At 40.5% G+C, this 20,447-nt stretch overlaps 1 protein-coding gene and 1 long non-coding RNA gene across 3 annotated transcripts; one reads left to right on the top strand and one right to left on the bottom strand.

Annotated features, from left to right (window-relative positions):
- Positions 1-627: 627 nt before the first annotated feature.
- SERINC1 (serine incorporator 1) lies at positions 628-18,610 on the bottom strand. Of its 2 annotated transcripts, none has more exons than XM_039529175.1 (10): positions 18,421-18,610; positions 13,680-13,841; positions 12,266-12,459; positions 7,643-7,722; positions 7,322-7,459; positions 5,297-5,466; positions 5,081-5,171; positions 3,313-3,454; positions 2,971-3,201; positions 628-2,213 (listed from the first exon to the last, which is right to left on the bottom strand). In XM_039529175.1, the coding sequence occupies exons 1-10, from the start codon at positions 18,457-18,459 to the stop codon at positions 2,075-2,077; spliced, it is 1,386 nt and encodes a 461-aa protein (XP_039385109.1). In that variant the 5' UTR covers positions 18,460-18,610; the 3' UTR covers positions 628-2,074. The 2 variants fall into 2 exon arrangements, with proteins under 2 accessions (XP_039385109.1, XP_039385108.1); XM_039529174.1 differs by lacking the exon at positions 18,421-18,610 and adding an exon at positions 17,959-18,102.
- Positions 18,611-18,622: 12 nt separating this feature from the next.
- On the top strand, positions 18,623-19,494 carry LOC120400525. Its single transcript, XR_005595884.1, has 2 exons — positions 18,623-18,801; positions 19,165-19,494. It is a non-coding gene; the product is annotated as an uncharacterized LOC120400525 (long non-coding RNA).
- The last annotated feature ends 953 nt before the right edge of the window (positions 19,495-20,447 follow it).

Genomic DNA, 20,447 nt, shown 5'->3' with positions numbered 1-20,447 from the left:
AGAACCTGGAAGCAGTAAAGGAAAGACTGAAGCCAGTCCCAATTAAAGTGAGTGCTGCCCCTTTGTTGCTACTGCTAACTGTACTAGAAGGAACTAAATGAGCACAATAAGTGTAGTCTAATAACACATGAGCCAAGACACATTTGCTTCTGTCTGCAGTGGCTGAGGAATTAGACATTGTAGGATTGAGGGACAGGCTTTAATAATGCTCTATTTATACTTCCTTTAATCAGCAGCCCAGTTTGTTGCCACTATTAAACATTAATTGTAGTTTGAAGCACTTCATTATAAATTGTCAGATGGTGTCATCTGCCTATAGCCTTGTCTGGGGTAGGAAGTTAACCACCCATGCAAATGTTGAGTGCAGGCAATTTGCACTCTAGCAGTTTATCCCCCATGGGTGCAAGTCACACTACACTGGGGGCAGAAAGGGGTGGAACCCCTTCATGAACCCTGCTGTGGAAAAAGCTCTTTATCCATGCTTATAGCATGCCCACTGTTAAGAAACACACATTACATGAACTTTCTAAACACCAGTTTGTAGCACATGTTTTACTCTTGTAGTTTAGGCTTGAGTATGAACTGCATCCCCTGACTAATTTGTAGCCATCAGAAAATAAAAACATCTTTATCTGAATTTGTTTATTGACAGGTAAGGTAATATGTTCAAAATGACTGTACACAGTATTGGCTTCAGCTGCCTCCAAACAGCACTGGCTCCGACTAACACAGCAGTCTTACTTTGCTCAAACACATTGCCATAGGCTATTTAAAATAAAACTTAAATGAGAAGAATTAGCTACATGAGACAGCAGTAGCAACACCATATAGTAGTTTATATAATGACTGATGAAGTACAGCTCTGGCTTCACTCCCACTGAGATTGTCAGTCTCAACCTAACCACCAGCAGAGCATGCACACATACATACACCACAGTTTATTTAATTACAAAGCAGCACGCATAATAGCATTTAAAATTTTCAAGAACTGCACAAAATTACACTTTTTTAATCAGACCAACTAGTTAACTTGATGCCCACATCTAAGCACATGTCCGTTACTGGCAATGGACACACCAGCAGAAACAGGTACCATAAGATATTAAAACAGATCAGGTTCTAATACCCTGAATTTAAAGATTAAATAATTTTGTAGAAGCCAGCTATAGAATGCAAGTCTCTAATGACTGTAGCTTCAGCACTCCTTTTTCTCTGAACTTCTGATCATAAGCATTTGCTGTCACACCCAGCCAGTGACTCATTATCCTTTGCAACCAGGCTTGCTACTTTCCTTGCAACCTCTCAGCTTGATTAGAGCCAGAGTATAACTTAGCTATATATAAAGTATTTCAAAAATACTAAGACACAGATTTACAATATACATCTTTGACTCCTGGGGCCAAATCTTCCTAGCGTCCTTTTGTCAGGAATAGGGCATGTCCAATACACTAGCTCCAAAGGGAACATTCAGAGAAGTGTAGGTTCAAATTCCTTCAATTTAGCACTCAAGCTAAATACATTAACATATATATTACAGGTGAAAACAAGACAGAGCCAAAAGGCTTTAAGATATCAGAGAGAAGTGTAACGTGCACCATTTGAATTGGCCTAAATGCTCAATACTTACTGAAGGCTGACTCTGAAAACAAGGCAACATGAATTGTCAATAGTAGCCCTAACTTGCTTAAAATTCCTCCTATAAAACCTGTTTTTAACTCCATCTAATTAAATAAAGTTCCAACCCAGTTGTTCTTGCACCCTTTGCTACTCAGCATTGGGGGAGGGAGAAGAATACAACAAACTGACCGATTTTACATCTACCTCACCCACAGCACTAAACCTAAAGTACTCTTATGAAAACCAATATCATAGTAATTAATCACTGAGCTTGGCTAGAAAAGTCATTTAGTGAACTGGCAAGGGGACATGATCTAAAGGTAATCATGCAGAACAAGGTACAGTCTACTACATGGGCAGCAAGCACGCACATATTTACAACTACATTTTAGTCTGGAATACTGTTAGTTTCAACAAGTGGGGAAATGAACTGAAGCCTTCAGAGGAGAAGCACAGCTCAGTCAAAGTCACGGTTTGTAAGAACCAGCGGAGCCACAAGAGTCCACACATACAGCACAATGCCAATCCAGCTGGAAGATATCTTCACCCAGACAGATGGCCATTTACTAATCATCGTCTCATAGGAAGAGTCAGGACTGAAAAAGAGAAAAAAAAAAGTTACAGGGAGAGTCACTTACTTGTGATTTTTGTTCTCTGAAGGTAGGCGGGTGTAATAGATTACCACTGTGCCTCAGGCTCATGATAGGTTGGGTTTGATTTAGCTCAAAGTTTTAAACCCCTAGAATACCTTCCCGGTTCTTCAGGAAGCACAAGCAAGCCTGCATGACAATTCCATTACCAATAACTGCTTTTCCCCTGTTCATTTCAAAAACAGACTGATTCATTAGTGGTTATTGATTATTACTGATTTAAAGAACTGGGGGATTGTAAGATTTAGTTCAACAATCAGACATAATAGAATCAAGGTTATTACATTCAATGTCTGTTTGGGAACCACACCACAGATAAAGCTTTGCTATGCCCACAGTGTAACTACTTTTATTAGCTCAATTAATAAAGACAAAAAAGATAGCAAAAATATAATTAAGGTGATATCTTAACCATTCCTCACACACAAGCTCATATATTTACACCCTTCCTTGGGGATCTGGTGGTAAGAGGCAAGGGTCCAGCCCTCTAACCTGGCATACCAAACAAGTCTGATGGTCCAGGTCTCCCTCTTACATGGTGGTCTCACCTATTATGGTATCGAGGGGCTTGAGAATTCCTGTCACACCGGTACGTGTACTAAAGGATGCATCTCTTTTGAGACATCTGAAAATATAACTTGAATCCCAAAAACTGTAGCATCTTGCACATTCATTACTAGTACAATATCTCAAGTGTGTGTACCTGTACCAGTTGGTGAGGGTCATCATGATATACAGTGAAGCCAGGAAAAGCATGAAGTGAAAGAAGGAATAACTGTAAGTAACTCCATCCCTTTCATTATCTACAGCACGGTGGCTATCATCTCCATCATCCAAAGAGCCATCACTTCTGGGTACCCCATCTTCTATCAGTGTTGATTCATCATTAGTTAGCGTCAGTTTGTTAACCTGGTTGTTACTGGATGTCCGGATGCTGTGTTCGAGGGGAATGAATACAGTACATTATCAAACTAAAAATCAAGTTGTAGTAATCTGGTCTTTAGCAGTAGCACAAGTCACTTAAATCCCAATTAATTCATCTCACCTTGAATACAGAACACACAGCAAAAACAGAATAAGTCCTACAATTCCTTGTGCATCCCACCACTGGACGACCTGACCTTGGCTTGGAATGGTGGTGGTGTTGTAACCAATTATGCGCAGCAAGCTTGGATTGCACTTCCTTTCTGAGTTGGGAAGATTACATTAGAAATTAAACAAAAGAAGGACAGAGTAAATGGTTATGCAATATATTTTTATTTCCACACTGAACACAAAGTAATACAAGGAATTTTCATGTCCAATGTAAATGCAAAAGTTTTGCAAGTTCAGAACTTTGTGAAACAAAAATATGACTTAAAGATCATGGATAGGACAAAAAAAAAAAGTAAAGCAAGTTAATGATAATTATGTCACATCAATACAAGACAGGTGTTAGGAGACAAGGAAATACTCTGAAGTTAACATTTCTTCATTTAAAAGATGTATGAAGTGTTATACTGATCCTGTTACATTCCTTTACTGAACTGTAGCAAAAATACACTGCATTTTCTTCAGAATTCCTAAAATTGTACACCAGCAGCCAAACACAACAGTCACTTAGGGGTTGTTTACACAGAGCACCAATATTCATGTATGCTAAGGAGATGTGATTTCTGAAGTGCAAGAACATTAATAGATCCGTGTAGACCCTCCTGACATGCATTAAAAGTTCCCTAGTGCACTTAAACATGTTAACACTATGTCACACTATGTTAAAACGCACTAGGGAACTTTTAATACATGCCAGCAGGGTCTACACAGATCTATTTGTGCGCTTTAGAAATCACACTTTTGCGGTGCGCATTCCTGCTCTGTTTAGACTAGCCCTTAAGACTACACAAGAAGTACTGACCAGTATTACCTCAAATACACTCATTTTGAAGATTTAAGCTACGTGAAAGAATGCTACAAATGTTTTTAAAAGCTCAACTTTATTTACCAAGTTACCAAACTGCAGTGAGCACTGATAAAACACAGAAGAGAGAAACCTGAGCGAATATGTGCTTTCCTGTAATTATTGCAGTTATAGCCCATGGCTAGTGTCTCACAATGGCACCAACATAGGTGAAGCACAAAGTAATACCTACAGTTAAGGATGCATAAGCCTTACATCCAAAAGTTATGGGGTTTTGTTTGTTTGTTTTTACCCTGAAGGCTAATATTTGGCAGATTTTCAAATTTGTTTTCTGCAGTGGAATTTTTGAATGTTTGAGCAAAGAGTTCAGTTGTTTCAAACTAAAAAGAGCATAAAACCCCTGCATTAATCCATTAATATAAAAAATGACATTTCTTTTAAACAGCTGTAGCACCCAAGTAGGAACTTAAAAATTTACCAGGAAGAGAGGCCATCTAGTGTTCTCGTAAAATTTTGCAATTTATGTAAATTCTAGAGGTTTGGGTTTGTTTTTAAAAGAATTTTCCTATGTACACAAATGAAGTCGTCATGTGATCTCTTAACAGTTAACCAAAGATCTCTGTTTTTTTGAGAGAAAGAATAGGAACATCTGTAGTGACTCCTGCATCCTTCCACACAATAAAGCATAGATACATATGAAAGAAGAAAAACTGAAGAAAGACTCCTTCGGAGGACTGAGACAAGGGTCCTGCCTCTGACAGTATACATTGCACAATACTGTGTTTTAATGCTATCTAGCAAAGAGTTGAACACAGTAGAATTTGTGTTTCTTGTTTTTCTTTTAAGAACACTAGAAAGTCCCATACATACTCTCCCTTACTTCCCCCCCAAAAAAAATTAAGTCTGCCAAGCTTACCTGGTTCATTGGTCATAGCTGACCAGGTTAGATACATTGTATAAATTGTGATCACTGAGGACTGCAACAAACCAGATCGTGGCTGAGATTCCTGTATGCAAGAAACATGGAGAAAACTAAATAGGACAACTGATAAAATGTCCACAGTTAAAATGTTAGCTAGAGAGATGCTTCTGGGTTAAAAAAAAAAAATATTGACTGAATAACATAGCATACCTGGATCTTAGGCAGAATTGACATTACAGAGGCGCCAATACACAGCAACATATTAACACTGATGAATGCCTTATTTTCGGAGCAGTCTTCTGGATGAGTATAATAAACATAAAACAAGACAACAGCAACCAGAGACAGCAGGTAATTTAGAGCCGTAGCTGACAGCAGAGCTGTGAAGGGAGATAAACAAGATAGTTAAATTTGCTTAAAGAAGCATTCGTTATTAGCTTTAAAGAATATTTTATGATTGTACTGCTGTATTAAGAATCCACAACATTGTATCAGATAATGGTTATGGATACATTTAAAACACTGAAACTTAAAAAATGTTTTAAACATTTAAATTAGATACATTCTTTAGGGTAGAGATAATTGTTTACATTGTTTGAATAGCACCTAGCACAATGAGGCCCCGATTCTGCCTGATGCCTCAAGGCGCTATCATAAAGACAAATACCACCAGCAATGGGAAACTTGAGGCTTTAGTTATGCTCCAACACTTCAACTGGGTATTTGTACAGGCTTCTTTACCAAGGAGTTGGTTAAAGCAAGATAGGCAAACCTGTAGCAATGTATCTAAATTTAATTAACAGCACTGTCCCCAAATAAAAAATCAATCAAATCTGGACCTGTGGAGTGGCATTTTTAAGCAGCTTATTTTTCAATACACTTATTCAACACATCTTTTATAGAATTATGTAGGCTTACAAGAATCTGTTAAACCACATTTTCAAAAAGCAGACATGCCAGGCAAACAGAAAACTAGCCAACTAGGCCATTTTTGCCTCCTGAAATAAACTAAATCGTAAGTTTTATGATCAACTATTACAATTCATTACTCCAGTGCAGTGATTTTAGTGTCTCCTCTATTTTGCCCCACTCACCCCACATTCCCAAAGAGGTAAAGAGGAAAGGTCTTAAAGAAAAAATTAGGGATAATTAGAGTGACCATATTTCCCTATGCTGAATACAAGACACCTGGTAAAATTACTCATATTGAAGTAAGATCAACAGCAATCAATCAAAACTATGCAGTACAAACATTCAAATTAACATCAAGTTGACTGAGCCCCTGTTAAAAAGAAATACTACGTAGTTGGATTTTTTTTATTTTTATTTTATTTACCTTATCTTTAAGGACTTAGGGTTCACACAGGGAGGGGTAACCCCAGCCCCCAACACACATGGGGAGAGGTGACACACCCACACTCCCGGACACCTCACTGGGGCAGAGGGGGATACTGACCGACCCAACCCTCCCTGCCCACCCTCCATAATTGTCTGGGCCCACGGGACAGACCCGCCTCTCCTGGGACCTGGCACCGCATCTTCCTGAGGCAACAAGTGTGTGTGTGGGGCGGGGGAAGAAGGATGATGGCGGGGGGAGCAACAGTACCATGCAGGTTCACATGCCCCCCTCCAGATTTCTGCTAGAGTTCACACCAGAATGTGGCCAGCAGCAGCCTTTCGGCACTGTGCCTGAGGGAAGGGAGGCTGCTTCCAGCCACAGAGGAGTGGGGGAGGGATGACCTGGCCTGTGTTTGCAGAGCTCATCTCTTCCCCCTGCTCCCCTGTGGCTGGAAGCAGCTTTTCCCTTCCTGCCTGCATAAAAACGGGACATTTCATCACCCTGATGATAATGTTTATTATCAATAGGGAGCAGCTACAGCCTGCTTTATTTTTATAGTCACTAAACAGAACATTGAAGTATTGAAAGTCAAGGCTTATGAGTTAAAAAAGCACTATAAAGTTTCATAGTTAACATTAACCTCTGCACCAATGTAGATTTCTTTTAGGTTACATATGATTACTGAGAAGTTTTTTGGTACCAGATAAAAACCCAGATATAGCATAAACAATAGGGCTGGAATATATGGAATGAATGAGAGAAAATGCTGTTTATGAAAGCAGAATCTCTTCTGTACATTACATTCCTGGCAAAATGGCATTATATACTACACTGGTACATCTCACCTCCACTAGGTTTTCAAAACACACACCAAAATGGGATAAAAGTTCTGTTACCTGCATACCAACATCTTGAATTTCCTTCCTCCATTTTTTCAACCCAAGATTCATTCCAAGAGTGAGCAAAGTCAATAAGCAGGACCAGCTGAATAAGAATGAAGCAGAAGGCCCCAGCCATGCCGACATAAAACCACACTGTAAAGAAAAATCAGATGAAATCAATTCAGAGCAATGGAAGTTTTACCGCTCAATCTTAAAGAGGTTGGGGAAAAAACCAATAGTGAGAAAGAGGGTTTGCAGCTACATTTAAAGAGGTTTATTTTAAAGTAAGTTATAACTGCATCAAATGCAATAAGATGTAATTCAGTGTTATCTTACCAGTAGTAAAGGGTCCCTCTGGGATGAAAAAAGCTCCAACATTAATTGCTACTGCTATAGCAAATTTGAAGAACCAGAATCTAAAGAAGAAATCAAAAAACAAAAAGACATTAAGGGATTTAGGGTAAAAAACTTTAATCTGCGTTTGTGCTCACATAACTGATGTATTTTATAAGCATTCAAAAGAGCACAATGTAGATGAAAGTTAATTATATGAAATGACAGGATTTAAAGTTTGCTTATTTTAGCTTTCATTTCAAATACATAATCTTTGCTTCCTTGTTTGTGCACATCTGAGAACTGTATTCATTAACTGCTCTTGCAAAACACAGGCGATACTGCTCACTAAATTAAAATATCTTTTGTAATGAGGCAAAGAGAAGCATCAAGAAGGGAAGATTTTAGACTAGGCAGTTTTTGTTCTTAGTCCCGAGTGTATATACACAGCTTCTTAGTGATGTCAGTTCAAACTCCTGTTCTCATGCCCCACCCATAGTACCATGCAGTTGAATCTAGGATGGATAAATATTACAATGTTTTTAATTTAAAAAAAAAATCCAATTTTATTCCTTTTTTTAAGGGTTTTTTTTTTATTTACACATTGCTAGTTTTGGCGGGAGTGAGGGGACGAGGGGTTAACACTGTCTTGCCATTTTATAATCTTAAATTGCTAAAGTGGATGTTTTGTACTTGTTTCCTAGAATCCTAATCTAGACAGTTCTATTCTACCCCATAGGCTCCATGTTGGCGGCCCACTGCCCCCACCCTCACCAGCTCTCATTGACTGTCTCCTTCTCTAGGCTCCTCATCCCAATTCCCCCTACCCTGTTCAGATTCAATCTCCCTGACCAACCAGTCCCAAGTGTCCCCTCACTCCACCTCGTGAAATCTGTCTTCACCCAAAATAGCCCTTAGTTCCCTTCCCCTCTTCGCTCCCAGGACAGAAAGTCTCTCGGCTCTCAGTTTCTGTGCCAAGTACTGCAGTGGCCCACAACCAGCAATAGCAACTGTAGGGAGAGTTCTTCTCAGCCCCTGCAAACATGGAGGGGAGGGGAGCATGCTCAGTGCAGATGGAATCTGAAGTCTCTCCTGAGTGTACACAAGCAGATTTTTGAAAGGCTTGTAATTTAGCTATGTTTTGGTATTTCTCCTCCACAGATACAGCAAAAGGTACATCTAACCGCACAGAAAACTGTCCTCCAAATTTCAAGCCCCTACTCCAAAAGTAAGGAGGGACTAGATCTTCTCAACAAAATGGCTGTAACACATTGTTTGCCTGTGTGTGTGGATATTTCCCTAATCTTGTTCTCAGAACTGGCTGACCACTTTTGCTAAATTTTCTTTAAAAATTCAGCCTCAGGTAGAAACCCAGCATGGAAAATTTCAGTCTGAATAGTCAAAGCTGGGCAAGGTTATAAAATCCTGTCTCCAGTTTGTTATGATAGGAAGTGTTCAGCAACCTTAACTATAGGTGGTACTACCAGTTCCATCTATAAAAGATTAATATAGCTCAAAAGACACAAAGCAAAATAATAGGGTCCTGGTCCATGCCTAGGGTTCTTAAGTAGTATGGTAACATAAATAATAATAATACAGAGGCATATGTCCAGTAACACATACAAAGCAACAAGCAATGACATCAGAGGTAAAAGTCTAGTTGAGTGGTTCTTCACCTTTCCATGCTGAGATTCTGACACCCCAGCTTGAGAGAACATGATCCAGTTCTATAGAGGAATAAATTTCAATGTGGGGGGATTTTTTTAAACATTATCAAACTGAGTGGGGGAGGAGCACATAGAAGGAGAGGGGCTCTATTTGAGTTTTAAAAGCAGGCAAAGCTTATTTTAAAATCTGGATGGTTCAGTGCACTAATCACACAAGCTATAATGCATTAGCTCCAGTTTCTGAATCCATGTGAGGAGTTTGATTTCCTCATCATCAGCTTGGAAGAATAACCTTGATAAAGGAAGAATAGGTCCAAGCTTTGCATAAATAACATGCTTAATTCCAGATCCTTTTCAGATTACCTAAAAGCTTAGAGTACCTATATGTACCTACCTGGTTTAACTTTTGGGAAGAATCCAAAATTGTTAAGCATTTCAAGGATTACTGCTGGTTTACACAGAGGCTGCTAGAGTTCTGTAGGCTTTTGTTTTGATTACTCTGATAAAAACAGGAACTGCAGAGATAGTACTCATTTCGCAGTTATGAATTTACACCAGGGGTCGGCAACCTTTCAGAAGTGGTGTGCCGAGTCTTCATTTATTCACTCTAATTTAAGGTTTCGTGTGCCAGTAATACATTTTAGCGTTTTTAGAAGGTCTCTTTCTATAAATCTATAATATATAACTAAACTATTGTTGTATGTAAAGTAAATACATTTTAAAAAATGTTTAAGAAGCTTCATTTAAAGTTAAATTAAAATGCAGAGCCCCCCGGACTGGTGGCCAGGCCCGGGTAGTGTGAGTGCCACTGAAAATCAGCTTGCATGCTGCCTTCAGCACGCGTGCCATAGGTTGCCTACCCCTGATTTACACAAATAAAGTAACTGTCCCACTAGATATTGTTTGATGGCTCCAACTTGTACACAAGTGTGGAAAAACTGACATATATATGGGTAAATTCAAGGTCTCTGCTCTGCAGTACAGTCTTGCTGTCACTAATTTAAAGAGCACTGTTGAAGATACTTGCATAATTGCAAAATTAAAGACATAATTTACATGCAACTACCTTTAATGGGTACCACTGAAGACACCACTGCTTCTGGCAGAGATGTTTAAAAACTACATTACTACATAATTTTTCAGTAATAACAAAACAGTTAAACCCTCTAGATATGTTTGCCTTCTGCCCACAATCTTGCTAGACTAACTCTGGCAGGTAGGTAGGACTGAAACAGGACAGCAACTGATCTGACAGTTCAGCCTCAGGAGCAGACATGAGCCTCCAGGACAAAGATATCTGCCACAAGAAGTTATCTGAGAAGTGGTCTCTTAGGTTAAAAGGTTTCACACCATGCAGAATTTGTATATATTTTTAATAAGAAAAGTGCCTTTCAAAAAATGCAGTAAAAAGGTGTCCTTTTCAATTTCATCCATGCCGGAAGATGATATATATGCAAGAAAGATGACAGCTCAAGGGCTGCAACAGGTGTTGGTACTCCTAAGTACCTATACCATAGTGTGAGTTTGCCATAATTAGTATGCAAAATCAAAGATGCTAAATCATTTCCGGGCATGATGGAGACTTCCTCCTCTTGCTTATATAAAAGGGACGCTGCAAAAGCCATTTATTTTATAGAGGTTTGACGGTATGGTCCAAGAATGATGGGAAGTAGAAAGGAGCTTTTTGTACATGGCTGGCTTAGCTGAATTATTGTTCATGTCTCATTGTTGTTCATTGTTGCTTTTTAATGCAGAGGGTATTACTCTGACCATTGCATTTACAATACAAAAACTAGAAACTGTATAGGTGTCTTTTTATTATTTAAATCTAAAGAAACCAAAAAAAAACCCCACAAGTAAATAAAACATAGTTGGCTGTCGTGGTCAGTCTAAATTGCTTTTCCCCCTGCGGCATGGGAATGCAATTCTGTACAGCTTTATTAATTTCAGGAGATTTATACAATGAAGTCCAAATTGTCAAAGTGAGCTCAGTAGAACCCAAGCAGCTAATCCCTGGAGCTTGCCTAGTCTTTCCTATTTTAGTCAATCACTCTTTTCTTATTATGTGGTTGTTTGTGGGTAACAGCAGGTGAATCTTCATTTTCTGCGATATAAACATCTTGAAAACACTCTGTTCAGCAGCTATCACTATGGGTGCTAAGAGTTTTCACTGTAGAAACTGTCTTATGTGTTTTGAGCCATGTTCTAATGACAGCAGTTTGGATTCCACTGTTTTAACAACTATACTGTGCACAAGTGGAGCCATGGAAAGACCACCAATAGAATCAGCCAGCTTCTTGAAGAACTAGTATTTTACAATTATATTTGGTAAGGTTATCCTTGATATGAATATAATAAAATATGGGGGAAAAAACATCTGGAAGTTCAGAAAGTACAAAATAATTTCTCTCTACCAAAAAAAGAAAGAAGGGGAAGAATAATAGACTTGTTATTGAATGGGGTGGAAACGACTTTAATATTAAGACGACTTTGAACAGAATCATAGAATATCAGGGTTGGAAGGGACCTCAAGAGGTCACGTAGTCCAACCCCCTGCTCAAAGCAGGACCAATCCCCAGACAGATTTTTGCCCCAGATCCCTAAATGGCCCCCTCAAGGATTAAACTCACAACCCTGGGTTTAGCAGGCCAATACTCAAACCACTGAGCTATCCCTCCCCTACAGATCTTCCATTACTAGAAATCAAATTCCAAAAAGTAAACTTTTACAACTGAAGGGGTGTGTTCACATTCATCTCTCTCCTCCCTCACTAATTTAATATGATTTTCCTTAAAATATTTGATTGGTGAGGCTACATTATAGTTCCATCTGCTAAAGAATTCCTTTTTCATATCACAGTCGGTCTCACTGGAATGTTTACCTACTAGTTATTATTTTCACAAATAGCTATATCATACATACAGACCAAACAGTCACAGTTGTTGTTCTCGTATCTTACCCATTGTGCACTGCTGCTCTTGGATCACTGCTGCTCTTTACTTTGATCATCAACAAGGAGAACAGAAGGAAGAACATGGCCATACCAAAGCACACACGGTACACTGCTTTGTATCCGACTAAGACATCACAATTCACATGACCATGCACACCAGGAATAGTTGTTCCAATCCCTCCATCACAAAATCCAGGAATCTATGATTAACACAAAATGTTTCAATGATCTCTTAAATGCTTCTGATGAAGAAATACATATTTTTCATTTTATTAATAAAATATACATCACTTAATTCTGTAAAATTATTTACACCACGATACATCACTTAAAAATACCACATTTCATAGCTGCATGAATTATGCAAACAGGTAGTCCACTAAATAGATTAGGTTTGCTTTAAAAACAATTATTTTAATGGTGGGTTAGAATTATAAAACAAACTTACTAAAAATCACACACACACACAACCAAGAGAATTCAAACAACACAACTGAGCCGCCATCAATTTTTTGGGACTCACAAAGGAACTTAAGTTCCATTTGCTGGTCTGAAACAACACTAATAACAGCCCCAAAGTCGCATACATTTCTGATGACAACTATTATGATGGTAATGAAACAAAACAAAAAGGCAGACATTCTTAGGTCTGTTTGGACACAGCCTTGGCCGGGAATGGAGTCACAGCCTGCGGCTGGGCTGGGGCCAGGAGCAGAGCCACGTGAAGGCTGGGGACAGGGACAGGTGCAGGGCCGGGAGCCAGGGGTGGGGCTGAATGGTGCTCCCTCCCCAATTCCCCGGGGGGGCTGGGCCAGGCCCCACCATGCCCCCAAATGTTCCTTCACATGCACCCTGGAGCCAGGGGAGGGGTGCCCCAGTTTGGGGACCTCTGATGTAATTACAGCAGTCTGTTCAATACATGACTAGCAAGCCATATTAGAAAAGTCACAATTCTTTTAATCAGTTGAATTAATTGCAGTACAAATTACTTATTCCCATTAGGAAAAAATGTGTCACCTAAGAAAAATGATGTCACCTTATATAGTCTCAGATTTAAAAGCTACAATTTAGCAAGTAGAACACAATTAATCCAGAAAAGTTATTATTCTGCATACAAATGTGTTGTGTTGGAGCAGCTCTTGGACCTAAGTAGTAATTCAAGAGACTCAACTTTACTTCTGAAGGCTGCTGCCTATATGACAACTGCATACCAATTAACACTGCACTTCTTCCAAGATTCAGCTGCTTATACTTAACAGAACTTGTAAGACTATCTGATGACTAAGTAATATTACAAGCATGTTTACTAGTAGCAATGCAAGTACTTCACAGCATGAAGCATGACACCATGAAAGTATGTGACTGTTAACTATTTTGCAACATCTGTTCTACCAAAACATGAAATCAGAAAAGTAATGACCTTCTTCAGCTGTTCCTCCATTCCTGGCATTAGCATGACACAGGCAACACTCACTCCAAGGAGCAAGATGAAAGCATAAATCAGCCTAGTTATGGTGGAGTTGTTTCCACTGGGGCAGCATCCGCACAGTAGACATGGGGCACTGCCACATAAACACGGTATCTGGAAGAAAGATACATTATAGAACAGTTAAACAAAAAAAAGTTATAGAACAGTTAAACAATTATGAGCTGTTTATTACATTATTCAAAAATTTACACAGGATGTGTGGATTTTTAGTGATGGAAAAATCTAGCCCATCTCCTTATCAATGCAAGATAATTCCCTGTAGCATGTTACATTGTTTTGTCTAGCCCAGTGAATGTTCCAAGGGATTAGGTTTCTACACTAAAACCTACCACTGTAAATGTTAAAGTCTGCATCAATGCACAAAAGCAGATTACTTCTGTTTTCCAAGGACACTAGTTAACTTCTTTGGGAGAAAGTTCACAGGTTTGGGGTTATTTTGGTGCAGAGGGGGCCCTAAATGTTGCACCATGGTCAGTTCTTATTTAGCTAAGGAAATCTCTGCCTGTGAAATCTGTTTAACATTTTGCTGTTCTAGGTTTTCTTTTATTTATACACTCAGATATTTTGGGGAAGGACTGTCAGTTTCTATATGCCTGTACATTAAAGTTTAAGGGCTATTCATGCCAGTTACTGAGATTTCTCAGCACCTCTGTAATAGAAATAAAATGGTCCAATCCTTCAGTTAAAAACATATTGCTTATTGACGGAGTTTGGCAGCTATTCAAATCAAGACACATCAGGTAATTCCCAATTACCTGATTAACTTGCACAAAATAAAAAGGATTCAAAAATCCAAGAGTAAAACAAAAATGGAATACACCCATAATTAGTTCATATCTAGCAAGTATTTTCAGTTGTACAGTATTCCTTTCTACCTTTGCCGATATCTTGAGAAAAAAAGCGTTATAAGTGAGGACAAAATAACTCACTCATTGCTTTAGCACATCTGGATGCAGTTTGCTCTTAGACAAGAAAATATGTATTATTTCATTGTAAACCTATAACATTTTGCCTCTTAGCAGCATTCTCCCACCCATAGATTGCATTAAATGCGGTTGGGATTGCACAAGTGAATGTCAATCAGATAACAATTGAAAGGAATATCTAGGAATATTTATCACCCCAAGATATTTTCTTTTTAAATGTAGTTTTCTTCATAATTTAGTTAAAACGGAATAACATTGTTTTAGTCTATGGTAGGTAGTGCAGGCGGGTGATTAATATCTAAACTTTGGTGGTCATGTAGTTTTCAGTGGAAATGTTAGGTTACTGATATCAGAATCACTCAATGCTAGCTCAGTGTTTCCCGTGGTCTTGTAGTCACCCCCAATCTTTTTTACCCTCTTCATCTGTATTTGCTGTTCTTCAAGGTTGGAGCAGCCAAGAGCTATCACAGTACTCTACTACAGAAACACCTTTTAAAGAGTTTAAATAAAGCCACAGGAGCGCACTCAGAGAGCACAATCCTAGTCCATTTCCCCTTCACTTGCGCACATAAAAGGCTGCAATAGTAAAAGCTTTTGCTTCTGCTATTGATTTTTCCACTAAAATCTACAGCTCAAGATATGTTTGGGCACATGGCAGGCAACAGACTGGTAACTGTGACAGGGTATGACAAACACTGGCTTAAGCTATATAGCCACCACTTGATGCTCTAACATAGATCTTAACCTTTCCCTACGTGAGGCTCCCAAAACAACTTGTTCCTCAAACAAATAACCCAGATTATTTTTTCCATATCTGAGTCATTTGCACCTAATCCCTTTTCCTGGCTGCTGCTAGGCCGAATGGTGGGCTTGGCAGAAAAGGAATTGCTTCACCAGCTGCTGCTAGGGACTCACTGCAGGGACAATCTGCGCAAGAATCACTGCTCTGATGAAGCCCTGGATCATAAGCAGGGATCCTAGAAATCTATTTGCCATGGAAAAAAGTGGAATTCAAGTTTGTAAGAGAATCTTTAGTTTTCACATTTTGTGAAAAAATAAAAACATTAACAATTAACTAAATTTTACTGAAAGTACCAGTCTCACTTATTCAATGTAAAAGCGGCAAAGAGTTCTTTGGCACCTTATAGACTAAGAGACGTATTGGAGCATGAGCTTTCGTGGGTGAATACTGACTGCCCGAGCCCCAGCCACTGCCAGCAATATGCCACTGATGTTTCAGTTAATAGAGAGACAGATAATGGACACTTGGATAAATCGAGTTCTACTATATACCAAGAAAACATTGTGCTCAACCGATACCTATACATATTGTGGCATGGAGAACTAAAGTTCATTTTAATCACAGAAAAACACGGATTTTAATGGGGGGTTTTAATTGGAGAATTTTGGGCTTTTTATCACAGAAAACTAAGATCCTTTGTCATAAGTCACTCACTCATTGCTCAAGTGACTGCTGCAGTCTGCTCCTAACTAAGGATGCAAAAGTGTAAAGCAGTAGCATAAATAAAGAACAATTTTCTCCTTGTCCTTGGGTCCTAATGCCTGACTATAACACAGGCAGATGCTTTCGTTTTTTTTTTTAAATCGTGATTTTTGGCCACAACCTCACTCTGAAAAATCATGTCCTGACATTGTTCATGCTTGCATTCATAGCAGTTATACATGCACATCACAGATTCCTAGGCACACTTCTCATGCATATTACAGTAGAACCTCAGAGTTATGAACACCTTGGGAATGGATGTTTTCATAACTCTGAAATGTTCATAACTTTGAACAAAATGTTTTGGTTGTTCTTTCAAGATGCTTACAACTGAACATTAACTTAATACAGCTTTACTATGCAGAAGAAAAATGCAGCGTTACCTTTTTTAGTTGTTCACATTTAACATAATACTGTACTTGCTTTGGGGGGGGGGGGGGGGGGGAGGAAGTGGGGAGTGTCTCTGCTGCTGCCTGACTGCATATTTCTAGTTCCAAACGAGGTGTGTGGTTGACTGGTCAGTTCGCAACTCTGTGTTTGTAACTCTTAGGTTCTACTGTATTTATTGTTGTAGCATCATAGTACCTCTGAAAACCAGTCATGAACCAGGACTGCACTGTGCTAGGTACTGTATAAACAGAACAAAAAGACTGTCCCTACCTCAAAGAACTTACAATCTATGTATAAGACAAGAGACTCCGGATGGATACAAACAAACCAACGGGGCAATACAAGGAAACAGCGAGACAATACTGGTCAGCATAATAGGCAGTGGTCTCAGCATACCAGCAGCCTAAGCATTGTCAAGTTTTTTGCAGGCAGCATAGTAAAGGAGAGTTTTAAGAAGAGATTTGCAGAGGGATAATGAGTTAGTTTTGCAGCCATTTACAGGGAGCTCGTCCAAAGTGTGAAAGGGAGCATGGGAGAAAATATGAAGGTGCTTGTTTGAAAATTTAACAAGCAGGCAATGGAGGTTGGCATCTGGTCAATCAGCGGTGGGAGCCGAGCTTTTGAAACTGAATAAGAGAAGACAGGGAGGGTAGGGATAGGCTGTGAAGGGCTCTGAAAGTGAAGACATGCAAATTATGTGTTTATAATAGAGATCATATTACAATTGCTTCTTAAGGCCTACAAAGAACCTCATTACAGTTACTGTTTTTCCTTCACCTTCACTAGCTTTATTTCTACACTTACCACATATGATATTTACTTTTTTTCAGAAAACAGAATGAAATGGCATTCTGTACATCAATTTTTTTGTTTTTAAACCAATAGTATTTCATTCAAAACAAGGTGTAAAGTTTTTTTTAAATGCACCTAAGTTACTCAGGACACTAAGTCCCATTGATTTTTAAAAATATGTACCCGAGATCTCCAAAACCGCTCTTGTTCCCTATTCTACCTATTTGCACAGCAACTAAACTGCAGTGGTACACAGAATGACTTCAAGATAATTAGTAAGCCGGTGATATCTTAAGAAAAAAAAAATCTTTCCCATGCAGAGGAGTTGTAATAGTTAATGTATTTTTCCACTGAGTTTTTAAGTCTTAAGTAGAGTTGTTTTTAAATAGCATATTTTTGAGTAATCAGGATTAATTTCCAGCACCTAACAATGCTCAGTATGATGGTGACATCATTGTAGACTGTGCTGCAGTAACCGAAGTGTCTTGGTGAGAGAGATGCTACAGAGGATGCAGCTGCTGCTAAGTGAGCCATGAGGAAAGAACTAGACATGTCTAATTTCAAGAAGATGGAGGTAGCATTTTTGCAGGGTACCCACCCTAAGGGTGAAGAACACGGTGAAACTCAATACTGGTATCAGTGACATTTTCACTATTTTTGCGGATCTGAAGGAAAACCAGCACATTTTCCGGGGCAGTAACTGTTCCTATCTCCTGACAAGCGGCATCAACGGCCAGGCCAGTTAGGCTGAGACCCAAGCCGACGGGCCCAGCAAGTGGCAGCCTGACACGCCGAGCCGAGCCGGGCGGCAGCGAGGGAGACGATCCGGAGTAACGAGGACTGAAGGGGACGGTAACGGCGGGGCAGGGAGCGCGGCCCTGCAGCGACACGCGGCTCCGCTAGGGCGGCAGCGCCGCTTCGGGGAATTAAATCCCGCCTGGGCCAAGCCCCGGCAAAGGCTCCGTGGGGACAATGGGGCGGGAGTTCCGGGGCCAGGCGCAGCTGGCGGAGGCCCCCGCAGGGGCCGGGGATTCCCGCGCCGCGGCCCGCCCCACGTTACCCAGCTCGCCACGGAGCACAGGCCCAGGACGCCCCCCATCTCCCCGGCGGGCGGCGGACTCCGGCGCGTTAAAGATGGAGGCGGCTCCCGAGTCCAGCAGCTTCTGCCTCAGTCAGCTCGTTGTTTACCCTCCAGACGGGCACTTCCGGCCTCTGACGTTAGTGCATGCGTCACTTCCGGAAGGCGTGCACACACACACACACACACACACACACCCCCAAAACACAAGCGGCGCCGTGGAAGGAGAAATTTCACTGCGCAGGCGTTGAGGGGGCATCGCCTGCAGAGCCGGGAGGGGCGTGGCAATGGGGCCGGGCTTCAGAGTAGAACCAATCCCAGCGAGGGGCGGAGTTTTGTGCAGGGGCGGGGCTTCCGAGCAAGGTATAGCGAGGAGCGGGGCTTGGGCAGAGGGGGCGGAGCCCTGGGAAGGGGTTGGGGCTCCAGGACCAGGGCGGGTTGGGATCAGGGTGACCAGACAGCAAGTGTGAAAAATGGGGAGGGGGTGGGGGGTAATAGGAGCCTATATAAGAAAAAGTCCCCAAAATCGGGAGTGTCCCTATAAAATCAGGACATCTGGTCACCCTAGTTGGGATATGGGGGGAGCCTGTGGGTGGGGCCCCTGTCGGCCATGAACTGCAGCTGAGAGTTCCTGCCTTTGACACAGCTCTGTGCGGTCCCGCCCCTCACCCTGGCTCCTGCATGTGTCCAGGAGCCCTCCTCTAGCTGGTTCTTCCCTACCTTCAGGTACCAGACCTGTCGTTGTCTCTTCTCTCTTGAGAAGCTGCCACTAATCTAGCAGCTACTACCAGCTAAGGAATTAATTGATAACAATGGAAAAGAAAATGGTCCAAAGTGAGAAGCCTGATTTCAGACAACATGAGAAGTTCTTGTTATGGGAAAATGAAAACAGGTTCCAGTCTTGCAGTGAGCACCACATGGGCCCAGAAATCCACCACTGTCAAACACACTGTAGGATCAAGGCCCAGCTATGTGTATGCTTTGTTTGTTCACTTGTAATCACGAGTTAAACACTTGGTTACCATAAATTTGGTGTTACATGCACCTACAAATGACTAACCCTTGTATTTGTCAAATTTCTTTGATTATTGATAAGTAGGACAGATTTGACATAAGAGGTAAAAAGGGTGAGAAGGAATTATCTTTTAGTTTTTAACAGAGTATCTAGAAACACGGAGTACTGAACTGTATAGGGAATAAACGTTGTGTGACTTGGTTTTCTCCCAAAATAAAAAAAAATGATTACTGAATAGTTGTATGTTTCTCTAGACAAAACTAACAAATAAAAAGTGTTGGGTGAGGTTCTCTGTCCCGTGTTATGCAGGAGGTCATTATGGTCCTTTCTGGTATTAAAATTAACATTAAAATTTAAGAATATTATTTAATATCGCACTTGTAATTGTCTGGCCCCTCAACTTTCTGGATGGTATTGTCATCTCCCCCTCCTGTTTCTTCTGCCCTCTTTTATGAAGATCTGCCAATTAAGTTCCAGCTCATTTCTCTAATGCAGCAGGTGAGGCTAATCAGCCAGTCAGCCAACTTCGGGCCTCTGGCTCCAGAAGAATGGTATTCCTTAGGGCCTGCTAGGGCACTTACCACATATAGGTGGTATCTCAGCGCCTCTACAGCCCAGTGTATACAGGCATTCCTTCTCGAGAAGAGTACCATATTTCCTGGTCTAAGTTTTCTACTTATTAAGGATAGTGTGCTCTTATACATGAAAGGTTTGGGATATCACTGCACCCATGGCACCGTGCGAGGCATCTGTAGGATGAATTATTGAGAGAAATCAGGGCTGTGCAATACTACTTCTTTTTCAACGCTTAGCCAGACAGTTGGCTGTAGCGATCGTTTGCCATTTGGTCCATTCCTGCACAACCACAAAGGTTTTTTGATGGCCTGAGAGTCCAACATCGGAACAGACTTGATGAACCCATGTAATAGAGGTTCTGTCTATGGGCCACCTCCACCCCAGCTTGGTGGAATTTTATCCCAGATGTTACAAGCCA

Source organism: Mauremys reevesii, linkage group 3, assembly GCF_016161935.1.
Source record: "Mauremys reevesii isolate NIE-2019 linkage group 3, ASM1616193v1, whole genome shotgun sequence".
NCBI lineage: Eukaryota > Metazoa > Chordata > Testudines > Geoemydidae > Mauremys > Mauremys reevesii.
The sequence above is the reverse complement of the archived record's forward strand: the minus strand, read 5'-3'. Positions and strand labels throughout refer to the sequence as shown.